The sequence below is a fragment of the Anomaloglossus baeobatrachus genome, chromosome 2, assembly GCF_048569485.1.
Source record: "Anomaloglossus baeobatrachus isolate aAnoBae1 chromosome 2, aAnoBae1.hap1, whole genome shotgun sequence".
In the NCBI taxonomy this organism is placed as follows: domain Eukaryota; kingdom Metazoa; phylum Chordata; class Amphibia; order Anura; family Aromobatidae; genus Anomaloglossus; species Anomaloglossus baeobatrachus.
This window is the reverse complement of record NC_134354.1, coordinates 715,236,080-715,255,768: the sequence shown is the minus strand read 5'-3', so window position 1 is coordinate 715,255,768 and position 19,689 is coordinate 715,236,080. Positions and strand designations below refer to the sequence as shown.

The window sequence follows — 19,689 nt, the reverse complement described above, 5'->3', positions numbered from 1 at the left end:
TCCTAAATTTGCAACTGTCCTGAAGTACAAAATGACACAAAAAAAAACAACCTCAGAATCACTGGGATTCATTGAAGCGTTCCAGAGTTATAACCTCATAAAGTGACATTGGACAGAATTGAAAAAATTGGCCTGATCATGAAGGTGAAAACAGGGTGGGGGTGAAAGGGTTAAAGGTGTTTTACCCATTAAGAAAGTTCATTTTAAAATTAATTTTAATGAATAGATCTTGGATTAATAATAATTTTCAGAATTGGATGTGTTTAAAAAAAATGTTCCTGTGCTGAGATAATCTTATATATGTGTCCCTGCTATGCCAAAATAGCGTAAAGCATTGGATCCAATATACTAATGAAACTCGGCTCAAACTTTGCTGAGTGTGATCCGGGTGTCACTCACTTTGCTCTCCGATTCGGAGAAGATGAGAGATTAATTTTTCCATCTTCTCCATTACCTGTCTCTGGGTATATAAGAGTGCATGTGAATGACATGCGAGTGCAGTCCGATGTTTCACACGCACCTATAGACTTGTATGGGTGCAATTGAGCACAGATACTTTGTTAATTGCAGCATGCTGCAATTTCATGAGAAAAAAAAATTGCTGACCTGCTCTGCCTCATTGACTAATATTGGTCCGAGTGATTTTCTCGCATTGCACTTGTCCTATTTAAAATGTGAGTGAGCCCTAATGGTTGTTTCTGACTGTTCATTCCACAGCTCCTGGGCAGAGGAGGATGCCAAAGAGTATGCAGACATTACAGCATGGGATCACAGATGATTCTTTTTGGGAGGTAAAACATTTCCCTGCCTGATTTTAAAAAATGTTTTACTTCAAAGAAAGAATTATTTTTGAATCCGATGCTGTAATGTCTGTATACTTTTTTTTTTACTTTCTCCATGTCCAGGATCTGTGGTATGATCAAACCATGTCTCTGTACGGTCAGACACGGCCATTACACAGTACATAGCGGGGACACATAAGATTATCTCACCACAGGAACTTTTTTTGTAAAAACATCCAATTGTGGAACTTATTATTATTCCAAAAGCTATTGATTAAAATTAACTTTAAAATTAACTTTCTTTATGGGGAAAATCCCTTTAAATAAGTTTAGTCAGTGGCAAAATGGGCTTGAAAAACAGTGATATCCTCAGAATTAATGTCAATTCTGATATAATTTAGTAAGAGATCTGTTTACCTATAAGAGTTAAAATATGCATTAACCAGACTATTTTATCCCTTCCTGACCAGGCACATTTTCGGGTTTTATTGTACATGCGCTTTTAACGGCTCGTTCAGATATGCAAATAATTTTTGCCTCTTTTTTTCGTGTACATGAGGATTAATTTTTATATCATTTTACATTTTTTTTTGCTGATATTGTTGTAAAATGTAAAGAAAAATGTCAAATACCATACATATCCATTTCTTTTATTTTTTTCTTACTATACCCACAAAAGACTGCTATAAAAAAAATAATTTTTTTTCTGTAGAAATTATATTCATATATTGGACAATTTTATTTTTCTATACGGGGGAAGAGCTAGAAACAGATGATGTTTTTTAAGTTTAGGTTATTTTTCTTGCTTTATTTATTCTTAAAAAACCTTTGGGGGTGTTTGAACAGAATATATTCGTATTATTGCTTATTTCCCTTGTAATTGGGGCCAATACTCTTACACTAGTTACAGGGGAAATCAACAATAACTAGAATATATTACTATGTTCAAACACAACCACAGGTCTTATTACTGCCGATTTCCCCTGTAACTGGGGCAAGATTACTGGCCCTAGTTACAGGGGGAAATTCAGACCACCTGCCTGTGTAGCAGAGTTGACAAGGTCTCCTAGGACTCAGCAGCTCTTATTCCCTCTCTAAATTTAGCAATCACATGATAACTTGGAGAAGGAAACACTATCAGTGTTTCCTACATTATATACACAGCGCTTGTTGAGCTATCAGAAAGGCAAACAAGATAGAAGGCAAACAAGATAGAAGGCAGACATGATTTATTATCATGTCTGCCTTCTCTGTGTGGAGTCTGGCTGTATCAGACTTGCCTACAGCTGCGCAATCTATTTACTCTGCATTAATGTTTTAGAATGTAAAGACCCAGTCACACTTAGGCTATGTGCGCACGTTGCGTAAATACATGCAGTTACACTGCGCTTTGTAGCGCAGCGTAACTGCATGCGTCCTGCGTCCCCTGCACAGTCTATGGAGATTGTGCAGGAGCCGTGCGCACGTGGCGTTTTAGAGCGCAGCGCTTCGGCTACTGCCGAAGCGCTGCGTTCTCAGAAGTGACATGTCACTTCTTCCGTGCGCTTTGCCGGCAGCTCCTGCTCTGTCTATGGCAGGAGCTGCAGGCAGAGCGCATGGAATCGGCTTTTTTTTTTTTTCACTACGGACATTTCTGCAGCGATTTAAAGCGCACATGTGCTCTTCAGATCGCTGCAGAAATTTCTGCAGTGAATGTACGCAACGTGCGCACATAGCCTAAACAACTTACCAGCGATCCCAACAACGATACAACCTGATAGAGATTACTGGTAAGTTGCTAGGAGGTCGCTGGTGAGATGTCACACAGTCACGCTCCAGCGATCCCACCAGCAACCTGACCTGGCAGGGATCGCTGGAGTGTCGCTACAGGGGTTGCTGGTGAGCTGTCACACAGGCAGATCTCACCAGCAACCAGTGACCAGCCCCCAGCCAGCAGCACGCGTGGAAGCGATGCTGCGCCTGGTAACTAAGGTAAATATCGGGTAACCAACCCGATATTTACCTTGGTTACCAGCGCACACCGCTTAGCGCTGGCTCCCTGCACTCCTAGCCAGAGTACACATCGGGTTAATTACCCGATGTGTAGTCTGGCTATGTGTGCAGGGAGCAGGGAGCCAGCACTGGCAGCGTGAAAGCGGGGACGCTGGTAACGAAGGTAAATATCGGGTAACCAAGGTAAGGGCTTCTTGGTTACCCGATGTTTACCGTAGTTACCAGCGTCCGCAGAAACCGGCTCCCTGCTCCCTGCACATTCAGTTGTTGCTCTGTCGCTGTCACACACAACGATGTGCGCTTCACAGCGGGACAGCAACAACTAAAAAATGGTCCAGGACATTCAGCAACAACCAGCGACCTCACAGCAGGGGCCAGGTTGTTGCTGGATGTCACACACAACATCGCTAGCAACATCACTGCTACGTCACAAAAGTCGTGCCTCAGCAGCGATGTTGCTTAGCGTGACGGTACCTTAAGTGCAGAGTAAAGTATGGACCAACCAGACGTTTAAAGGCTATATGCGATCTAGAAACAGTTAAAACAAATATTACAAACATTGCCCCTCATTGAAATGATATTGTGCATTGTACCATGAATGTAAATGTCGGCTATTCCAGGAATTAAACTGCAGGTATATCCTGGCCTATTTCTTTCTTTTTTGCTTATTTACCCTATTCAATATAAAACATTAACCAGGGATCAGTCAGAGCTTAGTACTGACAATTTGAGCTTTACAACACTGACCAGGATCTACCTACAATAATACTGTATATCACTGACAAGACAGCCGGCATTAATGTCTAAGCCCTTGAACGCCGCTGTGTGCCATAACTTGGCCTGATTGATATATATCCAATAAATGCACTTGTCCGCTAGAAGCCAGTGTTCGCTAGTCTTATTTCCCAGTACAGTTATGAGAACAGAGTATATAAGTGGTAGTCGGCGTATCAGTATCATCCTAAATATAAATGAAGTCTGGGAGTTTGTGAGAAAATTACTTTTCATGGTGTTGGAAGACATTGTCCCCAGTGGACAATCCCTTTTTATTTTCTTTACTACGGCATATGGACTCCTTAGACTATGTTCACAGTGTATTGAGGTGTTCAAAAACACAAGTTTTTAAAGTGGAAAACTGATCCAAGAAACTCCTTTTTCCCCCTGATATTTTTGGTGGAGTTTTCTGTTTTTATGAAGAGTAATTTTAAGTTGACATGGCATCTTCAGGCGCTCAAAAATCATGAATATTTCAAGGGAAAACCACTTTAGGAAACGGCTGCATTTTTTTCTAATTCTGAAGTGTTTTTTTCTTTTTTTAAGGTTTCCTGAAGGATTAATGTAACTTTTTTTTTTTACTTTTCGTTCAACTTTTTTGAGCTTTTTTTAGTTTATATTTACAAGTTTCTGAAGTTTCAGCAAATCCATTAAGCAATGAATAAAATGCTTATGTTTTTTTGAGGCGAAAACACCTACAAAACACTCAATGTGTCGTTTTATAGCAATCCCATTGATTTCTGAAGTATGAAGCGTCACATAGTGGAAAATGCTTGAGCTATGATCAGTTTACTTCTTTATTTTGCTTGACGTTTTTGGAAACCAAAAAAAAACCAACCTTGAATTTAATGTTTTTGATAGGAGTAAATTGCCTGAAAATGACGTGTGCACTTTGCTACAAAAACTTCCCATGGTAATAGTCCAGTCAAAATAAGGTTTGACCCAGAACAAATTCCAAGAAAGCGTTTTATGATTTTTTTTATTACTATTATCTGTGGGGAACAACATATTAAAAGTTTTCCAAAAATTGATCACCACAAAGGTCCTAACTATGACGTCATAAGACGATGACAGCCATCGCACTAAAAATAACCAATATTTCCCTATTTCAAAGCTGTAGGTTACAGAAGAGTTTGCATTTTTTATACTCTATATTTTCATATAACAATTTTTATGCACAGTTTTATACTAACTACATGGACTGGCGAGGTCATGACGTCATCAATGACGTCATGACATACATGTACATTTCTAGAAATTATAGAATTAATACACACTTCATTTTAAGACCTACTTCATCACTGAATAACTGTGTCAGGTCAATAGTCACTATTTTCATCATCAGACACTGCTTCCTCACTCATATTGTCACAATGCCCTTCTTGACATGGTCCACATACCCGTGAACAGGTAAGTGCGTGTCTTTTGCAAGTGCACCGAAGTGTACTACAACCACGAGAACAATTGCAGTGAATTATTTTCAGAAGTGTTTCTGGCGCAGGTGAAGTATCCATCATCACTGGAACTAGACTGTTGTTCTGCAATTCCCATCCCCATTCAGTAGTGTCCATGGCCTCTCCATTGTCCATCCAAAGCATCACTTGTAGGTAAAGGCCGCTTTACACGCTACGACATCGCTAGCAATTGCTAGCGATGTCGAGCGCGAAAGCAGCCGCCCCCATCGTACATGCGATATCGTGTGATTGCTGCCGTAGCGAACATTATCGCTACGGCAGAGTCACACGCACATACCTGCTCTGCGACTTCACTGTGACTGGCGAACCGTCTCCTTTCTAAGGGGGCGGTTCGTTCAGCATCACAGCGAGGTCACAGCAGCGTCACTGAACCGCTGCCCAATAGAAGCGGAGGGGCGGAGATGAGTGGGACGCAACATCCCGCCCACCTCCTTCCTTCCTCATTGCGGCCGGCTGCAGGTAAGGTGAGGTTCCTCTTTCCTGCGATGTCACACACAGCGATGTGTGCTGCTGCAGGAACGAGGAACAACTTCGTACACCGAGCAGCAGCGATATTTGAGAATAGGGGGGCATGTCAACGATGAGCGATTTTGACTGTTTTTGCGACAATTCAAAATCGCTCATAGGTGTCACACGCAAAGACATCGCTAAAGCGACCGAATGTGCGTCACAAATTCCGTGACCCCAACGAGATCGCGTGAGCGATGTTGCAGCGTGTAAAGCGGCCTTAACTCCGAAGGGCATGATACTTCGTTGCAGAGGAGGTCGGTGGCAGTCGTTCAGGTGTAACAAAGATTTTGACTGAACCAACTTTTTTGCAGAGAGGAGAATACCTCATTGCAGACAGATTGTCTCCAGGTTTGCCCCGAACAATGCCACCATCGCTTTACACCCAGCGTCTTCAATCTCAGCTATGTTTTTCTGAGGTGAGGAAAACATTTGAGCACAGCTCTTTAAGACAGTCTCCCTTCAAAACCTTGTGTAGACGGAGTTTTTTTCCGATTCCAAAAACCTCGGAAGTGGTATCGCAACCCGTGAATGCATGCAGGAACAGAAGACTGCTGCAGACATGGTTTCCCAGGAACTTCTTCATAACCTTAATGTCGTACACTGTTGCAGGACTCCCTTTATCCGAGTAGAAATAAAGCTTGTTGCCGTCGTTGGTTGACGCGTGATGAAGTAACAACACCAAAAGATCTGTATCTTCGCCAATGAGACTAGTACTTTTGTTGGATGACATGGACACTGCTGCCTTAACAATCTCCACATCTGCATCCCCCTCTGATTGTATTACGTGGCAACCTCTGTCATTCATGCGTTGTCAAACGAGATTGATAAGAGACTGTTTGTTCTCCACATTCGAAAGGAAGTCCTCCTTTTTCCCGACAAATTTCATTCCTTCAGCAATGTTCACTTTGTTACTTGTTTGATTTTTGACGCGTCGCTGATTGGTAATGTCCTTAGTGTTTGGTCCTCCAATGTAACCATCAAATATTATCATAGCCTTACCATAGTGCTTTACTGTGAAAGATGCATAGTCTTTAGTGATTGAACAATATCTCTTTCCTTCTCACCACTTCAGTCGATGGAGAAGAGAACCTCCGTCAAGAACCTAATGTTCCACTTCTGGTACATCCTTGAGTACTGCGTCATCTTAACTCTGTTCTTTTACAGCAGCCATCAGTTGTGCTTTGTTTGGTTTGTATAAGAGATGTTTTGCCTCAAAGAGGGATGGTGGGTATGGTGAAAGTTCATAGGCCATCACCTCAGCAAGGGAAAGATCAGCAGTTTGAGACACCACAAGAAACCTTTGGAACAAAAGAGCGGGGTCTATTGTTTTATCCTTAGCAACGTCAATTGCCTCACTGGATGTCAGGGTCTTGGCTTTCATTGACCGCTTGTACTTAACTGAAAACAGTGATTGACCCTCCATTGTTGCCACTATTTCTCTGCCAATGGTGAACAGGTTATGGACATTCACATCCTTATTTGCATGACACCAGTGATAATGTTGCAAAGAGACACTTCATCAGAGAAAGGTGAAAAGGTCTCGAATATATCTGCTATTTTCTCCAGGTCTTCACGATCTCTTCTCATCCTTGACGTTCTTGCCTCCTTGTGTTGTTCACTGGTGACAAAGCTCTGCCGAGTGAAACCCTGCATTGCATCACTATAGGAAGAGGACACTGGCACAGACAGAGTCCACAAGGGCCTCTGATGTTCGGACATTCCACTTCCTCTGGTAAAAGAAATATGATTGTAAAACAAATATGATAGACACTGAAAGGCGAGTCGCTTTTAACATTTTACAGCTTTGGCGGCCATATTCTTTGACGTCACATTTGGACCCTTTGTGGTAACCCTATCTTCGTGAACTTTTAGTATGTTTTTCCCTACATGTAATACTACCAAAAAAACAATAAAACGCTTTCTTGGAATTTGTTCAGGGTAAAGGTTTTTTGTTCGTATGTTGACTGGACTATAACAACAAAGTTGATTTTCCATAGAGATGAAAAAGTTTTCAGAGGATTTTTTTTAAAAACCTGCCTTAAAAAACACAACAAAATACTTAAAAAAATGCAGTGTGAACATAGAATAAAGGCTTGTTTACAATCTGCGTTTTTGCAGTGTTCTTTTGATCTAGTGTGTTTTTCACGTGCAAAAAAAGCAGCGTTTTACAGTCCCAGCATAATAAACATAATTTCCAAAATGTCATCCACATGCTACGTTTTTACTTGCACTTTTAAACTGTCAATGCATTTTTCAAATCCACAGCATGTCAATTCACTCAGCAATTTTTCAGTGTTTTTCTCCCATTCAAAAAAAACACTTAATAAAAAATCTACTCCAGTACTACATGTACTGTATTGTTCTCTATCTTAACTGTACGCTAGCTGTACTACATATGCTCTTGAACTGTACCGTTCCCTATCTATACTGTACTTTTGTGCATTATATATACTCCTTGTCACGATTCGTCTCTGCAAAGCATCGTGCACACAGGTTAACTACTGAGCCGGCAGTGACATGTTTCCTTTGTGCAGAGCATCTTGCTTTTGGAGATGCTCTGCTGTGTTTTCTTGAGCACTAGCTGACAGGTTGTCTGACATCACAGAATTCCATGCAGGTTCTGGGAGGGGCTTTTACTCAGGTGTTCCACCTTCATGGATGCATAATTGCTCTGTTTCATTACTGAGCATGCTCTCCCAGAACTTCGCCAGTCGTACTCTCTGGTTCTGCAGTTGTGCTCTTGGCTTGTGTTTGTGCTTGTTCTGATCCAAGTTTCTTGACTGCGAACTGTTTATTGACTCCTCCCCGCCTGCTCCCTATTCTTGTCGTTACCTCCTGGCTTCTGACCTCAGACCGTTACACCCCTCACATTTTTATAAATATTTTATTATATCTTTTCATGGGACAACACTGAAGATATGAGACTGATACAATGTAAAGTAGTCAGTGTACGGCTTGTATAACAGTGTAAATTTGGTGCCCTCTAAATAACTCACACAGCCATTAATGTCTAAACCACTGGCAACAAAAGTGAGTACACTCCTGAGTTAAAATGGCCAAATTCTGCCCAATAAGCCATTTTCCCTCCTCAATGTCATGTGACTCATTAGTGTTACAAGGTGTCAGGTAAGACTGGGGAGCAGGTGTGTTACATTTGGTATTATCTCCCCCCCACACTCTCTCCTACTGGTAACTGGAAGGTCAACATGACCCCTCATGGCAAAGAATTCTCTTAAGATCTGAAAAAAACAATTGTTGCTCTACATGAACATGGCCTAAGCTATAAGAAGATTGCCGCCACCCTGACTTTGAGCTGCAGCACAGTGGCCAAGACCATACAGCGGTTTAACAAGACAGGCTCGACTCAGAACAGACCTCACCATGGCTGACTAAAGATATTGAGTGCAAGTGGTCCGTGTCATATTCACAGGTTGTCTTTTCCAAATAGACGTATGAGTGCTACCACCATTGTTGCAGAGGTTAAAGGGGTGGGGGTCAGCCTGTCAGTGCTCAGACCATACACTGCACACTGCATCAAATTGGTCTGCATGGCTGTCGCCCCAGAAGGGAACATCTTCTAAAAATGATGCTCAAGAAAGCCCGTAAACAGTTTGCTGAAGACAAGCAGATGAAGGACAACAATTATTGGAACCATTTCCTGTGGTCTGATGAGACCAAGATAAACTGATTTGGTTCAGATGGTGTTAAGTATGTGTGGTGGCAACCAGATGAGAAGTATTAAGACAAGTGTGTCTTACCTACAGTTAAGCATGATGGTGGGAGTGTCATGGTTTTGGGCTCAATGAGTGCTGCCGGCTGTGAGGAGCTACAGTTCCTTGAGGGAACCATGAATGTCAACATGTACTGTGACAAACCGAAGCGTAGCATGATCCCCTCCCTTTGGAAACTGGGCCGCAGGGCAGAGGGTAAAGGACCTAAATCTTATTGAGCATCTGTGGGGAATTCTCAAACGAAACGGGTAGGAGTGCAAAGCCTCTAACATCCACCAGCTCCGTGATGTCATTCTTGAGGAGGGAAGAGGATCCAGTGGCTCCTGTGAAGCTCTAGGGAACCAAGAGAGTTAAGGCAGTGTTTGAAAATAATGGTGGACTCACAAAATATTGACAGTTTGGACATAATTTGGCCATTTGTACTTAGCGGTGTACTCACTTTTCTTGCCAGTGGTTTAGATATTAGTTACTATGTGTTATTTAGAGGGCACCAAATTTACCGTTATACAAGCTGTACACTGACTACTGAAACATTGTATCAAAGTGTTGTATCTTCAGTGTTGTGCCATGAAAATATATAGTAAAATATTTACAAAAATGTGAGGGGTGTACTCACTTTTGTGATATACTGTATATGATTCCATGCTCCTTCATCTGCAACCATATTTCTGTATGGACGGGACTTTTTTGAGGAGAGCAATGGAGATCTGACAATTATGAGGAACATTACTTCCATGTAATGTTTCTTGAATTCCCATGCTTCGTTCCATCAGGCCCTCCACTGGGCAAATCATAAGTGTATTTTTTTTTTCTAACTTTTTCTGCTTTGAATATTCCCACTTAAAAAAGTTGGCCACTACTTTGATATTGATGGCCTATCCTTAGGACAAGTTATCAATGTCTGATCAGCCGGGGTCTGATACCAATCAGCTGTTTTCGTTCCAGGCGTTGGCAGCCGGAAATCCTCAGTTCTGGAGCTGCCCTGTCAGTTGATAGCGGGCGCGGACAGGTACGGCATATCTGCCTCCAATTCAAATCAATAGGAGGCGGATGTGTTGTACCTGGGGCAGACGACACAGCTCCAGAACTGAGCATTTCTGGCTGCCTGCTGCCTCTGCCGGGACTGAGAACAGCTGATAAGTGGAAGTGCGGGGTGTCAGCCCCGGCCAATCAGACATTGATGACCTATCCTAAGAATAGGCCATCAATGTAAAAGTAGTAGCCGACTTTTTTAAAAAATACAGCTATATGTGATTTTTTTTTTTTTAATTCAATTTCTGCATTTAGAAAGCCCTTTATTCCACTGACAGCCATATGAGGTAGTTTTTTTTATCTTCCAGAATAAGTTGTATTAAATGTAAAAAAAATTATCAAGTATTTCTGTTTTTACATAACATGATAGCTATAATCTATATGATGCATTTACAAGACTAAAGGGCGCTTTACATGCTGCGATATCGCTAGCCATCGCACCCGCCCCCCGTCGTTTGTGCGTCATGGGCAACTCACTGCCCGTGGCGGACAATATATGTAGTGCGCGTCACACGTACTTACCTGCCTAGCGACGTCGCTGTGGGCGGCAAACAACCTCTTTTCTAAGGGGGCGGTTCGTGCGGCGTCACAGCTACGTCACACAGCGGGCCACCAATTGAAGAGGAGGGGCGGAGAGCAGCCGCATAAACGACACTCCCACCTCATTGCCAGAGGATGCAGGTACGTTGTTGTTCATCGTTCCTGTGGTGTCACACGTAGCGATGTGTGCTGCCTCAGGAACGACGAACAACCTGCGTCCCAAACGAGCAACGATATTTGGGAAATGAACGACGTGTCAACGACCAACAATTTGGTGAGTATTTCGCATCGTTAGCGGTCGCTCGTATGTGTCACACGCAACAACGTCGCTACTGAGGCCGGATGTCTGTCACGAATTCCGTGACCCCAACGACATCTCGTTAGGGATGTCGCTGCGTGTAAAGCGGCCTTAAGTTTTTATTTATTTTTTTCACTATTTTGTACAGAAAAATGCTAAAAAAAAAAAAGTTTCTGTGTTTCCTTATTCTGAAAGCCCTTTTTGCTTCATTGATATTTATAGCTCATATAACTTTGTTATAACTACTTACTCTTTTTCTTTTAACAGCAATTCTGGTATTCATTTTTACCTTATGGCGTTCATTGTTCTGCAATAATAGCACAATTGTTTTTAAAGGGAACCTGTCAGGTGCAATATGCCCCCTGAACCACGAGCAGTTCCGGGTGCATATTGCTAATCTCTGCCTAACTGTCACTGGATCTAGTAGCATAGATAAAGAGATCTTTAGAAAAAATACTTTATCGTATGCTAATGAATGTGCAGCGTCAGAGCATGATCTCACTCACCTCTCCGCTGCCATCTATGCCCAACGCTGGATTTCGGCTCAGTGCAGATGACCCCGGAGTTTGGGTCATGCGCACTACTTCAGTTTGAAGCCAGAACGTGTACACCCGGCTTCATAGTGCGCATGACCCAAACTCCGGGGTCATGTGCATTGAGCCGTAATCCAGCGTTGGGTGGCGATGGCGGCGGAGAGGTGAGTGAGATCATCCTGTGACGCTGCATATTCATTTGCATGATTGCACACCCACAGGGGCTCAAAGGAGCGTACTAACATGCTAATGGGGCCAACTAGCCAGGGAAGTAACACCCTTGAGACTAGTCCCTGCGCTCATTAGCATGTGATAAAAGATCTGTAGAAATACTTCTTTTGAAGATCTCTTTATCTATGCTAGTGTATACAGGGACAGTTAGGCAGGGATTAGCAATATACACCCAGAACTGCTCGTGGTCCAGGGGGCATATTGCACCTGACAGGTTCCCTTTAAGAATGTGTTGCTTTGGTTGTGACAATATCAATTGTATGTCCTTTTTTTAATTAAATTCTTTAACATTTTCTTTATCATTTTATTTTTTATATAATCTTCTCATTCCATTATAGGCACTAATAGGGCAAACATGGGGGCTTTGATTAGGCCCCGGCTGCCACAGAATTACATCACTACCCCTCATCAGTACAGCTCCTGTGCCCACACTATCACCATGACGCAAATTTAGGCTATGTGCGCAAGCTGCAGTGCGCACCCTCTGGCACAAAATGCATAAAAAAGACACAAGCAATTTGGTACGTTTTTGGCGCATTTTTTTCAGCGTTTTGGGCACATTTTTGCCCATGCATTTTTTCACTATATTCAATGGAAAAATGCAGGTAAAACACACAAAGAATTGACATGCTGCTTCTTTTTTTCTGCAACCAAAACTGCAAAGAAAAAAGAAGTAATGTGTGCACAGCTTTTCTGAAGTCTCTTAAGGGGGCTTTACACGCTGCGACATCGCTAATGCGGAGTCGTTGGGGTCACGGAATTTGTGACGCACATCCGGCCGCATTAGCGATGTTGCTGCGTGTGACACCGATAAGCGATTTTGCATCGTTGCAAAAACGTGCAAAATCGCTAATCGGCGACATGGGGGTCCATTCTTAAAAATCGTTACTGCAGCAGTAACGAAGTTGTTCCTCGTTCCTGCGGCAGCACACATCGCTGCGTGTGACGCCGCAGGAACGAGGAAGCTACCCTTACCTGCCTCCCGGCCGCTATGAGGAAGGAAGGAGGTGGGTGGGATGTTACGTCCCGCTCATCTCCGCCCCTCCGCTGCTATTGGGCGGCGGTTCAGTGACGCTTCAGTGACGTCGCTGTGACGCCGCACGGACCGCCCCCTTAGAAAGGAGGCGGTTCGCCCGTCACAGCGACGTCACCGGACAGGTAAGTATGTGTGACGGCTGTTGTGCGACACGGGCAGCGATTTGCCCGTGTCGCGCAACAGATGGGGGCGGGTACCCACACTAGCGATATCGGGACCGATATCGCAGTGTGTAAAGTAGCCTTTAGACTTTGCTGGGGAAGGAAATGCATGCAGTTTAGGGCAACAAACTGCACCCAAAAATGCATCAAAAACTGCACTGTGCGCACAGGGCCTTAGGCTATGTGCACGTAGTGCATTTTTATTGCATTTTTTTAGAGCAGTTTTGGCACAAAACTGCAGGCAAATCCTTATGTCAGCAAAGTCAATGAGAATCCTGAAGTTTAATACATCTGTTGCTTTTTTCCCCTTGTTGATTTGGCGCAGAAATAAATGTGCAGTATGTCAATTTTTTGCAAGATTTTAGCGGCATTTTTCCACCCTAGTATGCATGAAAAGAACACATCAAAAACGCGAGTTATTGCATGCCAAGAAATGTTGATTTGGTGCAGAAATTTCTGCACCAAATACTCAGCATGTGCACATAGCCTTACAGTGTTTCGCACAAAACTGAAACACTATTTTATGTGTAATCCAGGGCCTGAGGAGGTTGTACATGACAAAGGGGAAATTGATTTCTTGTGCTTGTGCTGTCACTTTTGGCCATGACTGTTTATGTATGTGTGTATATATGTGTTTATATGTGTGTGTATATATATATATATATATAAATAAAATGTGTGTAGGTGAAGGACTAGTAGAAAGGAAAATATTGTTAGGAATAACTATTAGTGAGATCACAAACCTGAGCAATTTCAGACACATACATTCTCCTTTCATCGTTTACTTTGTAGTACGCCTGTAATAGAAATCAGAAAATGTAATTACCTAAATTAATTAATCTCTGAATTTTTTTTAATGATAGTGTACACGCTGCCAATCAGTGTGGGGCGGGGATAGTAGGACTACCAAGCACGAGACCCCTAGTCCTCTAATGATGATCTCTTGCTGATAAAACACTGATTGTATTGATACTACAGCACAGATATCACTGGAATCAGGCTCTCTGCATCAACATTATGTGGCATTCAGATTAAATTGCAAAAGTCTGCTCATAGTTTGTCTTTAAAGGAGTTCTCAAGAATATATATTTTTTTCTGATAAAGGAAATATAATTTATTATTTTTTCATTTTTTTTTTTTAAAAGAACAATATTCAGCTGTTTGATTCCCTGTTGCTCCAGTAACCTCCAGAGTCTGAATTAAATAATAGTCCTGTAAACCCTTTAACCCCTTCACGACCAATGACAAATATATCCGTCATGGATCGTGTAAGGTTAATCCCCGCCCCCTGCCGTGGGCAGGTCGTGGCGATCCGCGCACATATCAGCTGTTTTCAACAGCTGACATGTGTGCCTGCATGTTACGAGTGGAATTGCTTCCACCCGCAACATTTAACCCCAAACCAAAGTCTGGCAGCGAGATGTATATGCGCACGGCCATTACTTTTACTTACCGCTGCCTCCACCGGAAGTCACGTGCATGATCACGTGACTTTCGGTCGTTGCCATGGTAGCACAGGGTCATGTGAATGACGTCTGTAGTTAACATGAGTCACTTTCGGTTTCACTCGGCCCGGAGCCGAGTGAAGCAGAAAGGGAGCATATCTGCTGTTTACAGCTGTATAGCTGTGATCAGCAGATAAGGCAGAGCGATCGGATTGTTGATCCATATAGCCCCCTAGGGGGACTAGTAAAATAAAAATAAAAAAAAGTTTTAAAAATTAAAAACCTAAAACGTTCAAATCACCCTCTTTTACCCCATTGAAAATTAAAGGGTTAAAAAATGAAAAATATACACATATTTGGTATCGCCGCGTTCAGAAATGCCCGATCTATCAAAATATAAAATCAATTAATCTGATTGGTTGGCATAGCGGCAAAAAAATTCCAAACGCCAAAATTAAATTTTTTTGGTCGCCGCACGTTTTACACAAAATGCAATAACAGGCGATCAAAACGTAGAATCTGTGCAAAAATGGCACCATAAAAAATGTCAGCTCGAATCGCAAAAAATAAGCCGTCACTGAGCCATAGATCCCAAAAAATGAGAATGCTATGGATTTCGGAAAATGGCGCAAAACGTGCGCCACTTTTTTATTGGACAAGCTTGTGAATTTTTTTAACCCCTTAGATACAAGTAAACCTATTTATGTTTGGTGTCTGCAAACTCGCAACGACCTCAGGCATCATATCCACACATCAGTTTTACCATATAGTGAACATGGTGAATACAATATCCCAAAAACTATTGTGCGATCACACTTTTTTTTGCTGTTTTCCAGTACACTATATGGTAAAACTTATGGTTTCATTTAAAAGTACAACTCGTCCCGCAAAAAACAAGCCCTCATATGGCAAGATTGATGGAAAAATAAAAAAGTTACGGCCATCGGAAGAAGAGGAGCAAAAAAAAAAAGGAAGAACGGAAAAAACCCTCTGGGGCTGAAGGGGTTAAAGTGGACTTGTCCATATAATATGCCTTCTTACATAGCACACCATAGGGACAGTCCTGCTTTATTAGATGAAGAATCTGGCAGGACAGGCAGTAAGGCTATGTGCACACGCTACGTTTTTTTGACGCTGCGTTTTTGTGCGTTTTTGGCCGCTAAAAACGCACAAAAACGCACCTGCGTCGAAAAAACGCGGCAAAAAACGCACGCGTTTTGCCGCGATTTGGTGCGTTTTTTTGCTGCGTTTTGCTGCGTTTTTGCTCACTGCGTCCTTATGCGTTTTTTATCAGTGAACAAAAAAAAAAAAAGGTCTGATGTCATTTCCTTCTTCAATGTGTTCTTCATTCTCCACTAGTGTATGCAGAAGAGCAGACAGCTGCAGAACTACAAGGCTCAGCATCCTCGATCCAATAGTGTATGCAGGAGAGCAGACAGCAGCTGTCGAACTGCAAGGCTCAGCATCCTCCATCCAATAGTGTATGCAGGAGAGCAGACAGCAGCTGTCGAACTACAAGGCTCAGCATCCTCCTTCCAGGACTGTATGCAGGATTTCTTTGCCCCCCCCAAAAAAAAAAAAAAATGACGTGGGCTTCGCCATATTTTTGTATGCTAGCCGGGTACAGCAGGCAGGTACGTGCTGCCCCCAACCCCCAGCTGCCTATTTGTACCCGGCTGGGAACCAAAAATATAGGGAAGCCCTTTTTTTTTTAAATTATTTCATGAATTTCATGAAATAATTTTTAAAAAAAATGACGTGGGCTTCGCCCCATTTTTGTGTCCAGCCGGGTACAACTAGGCAGCTGGGGATTGGAATCCACAGTGCAGGGTGCCCATGCTTTCTGGGCACCCCCGCTGTGAATTGCAGTCCCGCAGCCACCCCAGAAAATGGCGCTTTCATAGAAGCGCCATCTTCTGGCGCTGTATCCAACTCTTCCGGCTGCCCTGGTGACGGGTGGCTCGCCGGGTAATAATGGGGTTAGGGCTAGCTGTATATTATCAGCTGGCCCTAAGCCCGAAATTCATGGTGTCACGCCAATATTAGACATGGCCACCATGAATTTCTAGTAAAGATAAAAAAAAAACACAACACAGAAAAATATTTTTATTAGAAATAAAACACAACACAGTTAGTGACTCCATCTTTATTGAAATAAAGAACCCCCCTCCGCAGTAATCCTGGGTCAGGGTCCCGCGCCGTCCAATCCGGATCCAATATCATCTGATCGGTTTGCTGGAAGGCAAAGCGATCAGATGATGTGTCAGGATCAAGTGCCTGAATCACATGACACAGCAGCTGATTGTATAAAAGCCGTTTATACAATCAGCAGATGCATCAGTAGAAAAAAAAAAAATAATAATAATACTCACTTATGTGCTGATTACCGATTACCGGCAGCTCCTGCAGCGATGGGGCGGGAGTCTGATCCTGTCCGATCGCTGCAGCAGCTGTCGGTAATCAGGGATGAAGTCTCCTGACGCATCCGCTGATACCGGCCGGGCGCCCGCGTCAGCCCGAGACTCGATCAGCTGATGCGTCAGGTGACTGCATCAGGTGATCCATCGCCAGGTCCTGCATCCATCGGAGCTTTCCCGGCCGTCTGCACACACCCGGAGCGGGGGTGGCGATACCGGGAGAGGAGATGGGAGCGGGCATGGCACCGGGAGGCTGCAGACAGGTGAGTATAACTTTTTTTTTTTTCTACTGTTAACTTTTGTTTTCGCAGCCGCTTCCACCTCCCGCCCAGTCATGGCGCCGCACGGCAGCTGACATGCACAGGACGGGAGGTGGAAGCGACGGTGACGGTACCGGGAGGATTCACGCTTCTGTGTATACTGACAGAAGGAATCCTCTTCCTGTACACGTCACTTTACTACCCACCTCCTGCGTTTATAGCTGCGTTTTTGGTCTTAGAAACGCACCAAAACGCAGCTATTTGCGTTTCTCATTGCGTCTTTCAACATCCCATTGAACTCAATGGATGAAAAGCGCAGTGAAAAACGCGGGAATAATTGACATGCTGCGTTTTTGTGGTCACCACAAAAACGCAGCTGAAAAAAAAACGCTGTGTGGGGACAGCAAAAATGAAAACTCATAGACTTTGCTGGGGAAGCAAAGTCATGCAGTTTTGAGGCCAAAAACGCACCCGAAAAACGCCGAGAAAAACGCACCGTGTGCACATAGCCTAAAGGTGTCAGTGCTTGTTCTCATGTCCTTTTTTCTTAAACATTACTGTGATGCGCCCCCTACTGGTGGGTGTGTAATATGTAGAATGTGTGTAATGCTGGAGGACCTCACAGTAGAGTTTCCCTTTACCATTATATAGGGCAGGTGACCTCTTTTCTTCACTAACTCTCTGCCAGATAAGGAGGACTTACAGGGCATGCTGCACATCATGTACATCAATGTGACAGATCTAGTTCCTCACTAAGCACCATGTCGGCTTTACTGCATCATCAGCTATTCAGTCTTCAATGTATTATTTATACACCAGTTTCTATACTGAGAAACCTATATATAAGGTTGAAGGACATGAGCTCTAAAGATCAAAAAAGTTCTATAAGTCATAAAAATTGGTTGTCCCACAATCAAAACTGCAGCTTTATAAAGGAAAATTTAAAGGAACCTGTCATCAGATACATGCTCCTGAACCAGAGAAAACATACTTTTGTGAGCTGTCTGGGGACTATATGCCTCGGATGTGAATGACCCTATAGATTAAAATACAATGAGCTTAGTGGTCTGACATATACGCTGTTTTTTCAGTTTATATATCCAGGCACTGAGCTTGTATGGTGCGCAGACCGGGTCTGTGATCACAAACAGTGCTGTCACTCATGGTGGGGGTGTGTCTGACTGCAACCAATCACAGACGCTGGTGGGCGGGGAAAGAAGTGCATATGCATGAGCCTAATGAGCAGCCCCAGAAGTGAATGGGTGGCCGTGGGAGAGTACAGCCTTGCTGGAGCCTCGGTAAGTATGAAGCGCAGCTTGCTTTATTTTTTTTTTTCCCTTTATTTTTCCTTTCTTTTTTTTTGTATTACCAAAGTGCTGGACCTGGATCATTAGCTGGAATTTCATGAGAATTCCGGGCCCGGCTCTGGCACCCAGATACTTTGAAACCGCTTGGATCCAGACTTTTACAGTCCGGGTCTGCCCATCACTAATCTCTACATGTCCGGGCACAGGTAGTTAACACTAGAAGTCCCAGAGAGGGGTCATTTGACATTTCTACCATTGAAACCCTAAGGAGCTCGAAATTCCTGGGACTTCTAGTGTTAAACGGGATACAGGATGGGCAATATTATCAATTTATCTCTGCATAAAAATATTTATTTTAAAGGGAATCTGTCAGCAGGTTGGTGCTAGCTCATCTGAGAGCAGGATAATGTAGGAAAAGAGACCCTGAATGCAACGATGTATCACTTAGTATACTGGGTGCAACAGTTGTGACGCAATCAGATGTAGCATATAGCAGAGATCAGATACTTAACCCCACTCCCAACAGGTTCTCTATGTACATAGTCTATTGAGAGAAAGCTGCTAATCAGAGGAGAGGGTGTGGTTGGACAACTGCTCATGAGCCATGTAGTCAAGGCCTCACCTGGTGATAAAATTTTTATTGTAAGTAAAGAACAGCACACAGTCTGATAAGAGACACATCACTGAATTCAGTGTATTAACCCCTACAGCATGCTGTACTCAGATTACATTCATAAATGATTCACAGAAAAGGACACAAATTCAAAATGGTCAAAAAACTCAGCAGAAACAGCCATTAGCCAACAGAAGGTCAAATAGCAAATGCACTAGCAGGATGCAGCCGGCCCCCCATGATAAACGCGGGGGCAACACAGGTGCAGAATACCGATGAGACAACCACTCTCAGCCTACCATTTGATGGACGTGGTGGTTACTGGTATTAGACATGCACACAGATCAGGTTTGCATAGGACGCCAGTCACACAGGTATGTGTGATGCACAGTGTCTGGCTTACAGCCTACTGATGACCCCCTCCAATGAAATGTTAGGTTGTGAGTGGTTATCTCATGGTATTCTGCACCTGTGTTGCCCACGCCTTTATCATGGGGGGGTCTGCTGCATCTTGCAAGTGCATTTCCTATTTAACCTTTGTTTGTTAATATC

The 19,689-nt window shown here is 43.2% G+C and overlaps 1 protein-coding gene across 2 annotated transcripts in view; it reads right to left on the bottom strand.

The window, feature by feature from the left end:
- The window catches only part of CCDC169 (coiled-coil domain containing 169), a 93,380-nt gene that overhangs the window by 39,865 nt on the left and 33,826 nt on the right, over positions 1-19,689 (bottom strand). Inside the window, exon 6 of one of the 2 annotated variants that reach the window (XM_075334604.1) lies at positions 13,839-13,892. The exons of the other annotated variant lie outside the window; for it this stretch is intronic. Coding sequence (XP_075190719.1) covers positions 13,839-13,892 — 54 coding nt within the window. The remainder of the gene's footprint in view (positions 1-13,838; positions 13,893-19,689) is intronic. 2 annotated transcript variants of the gene reach the window in all.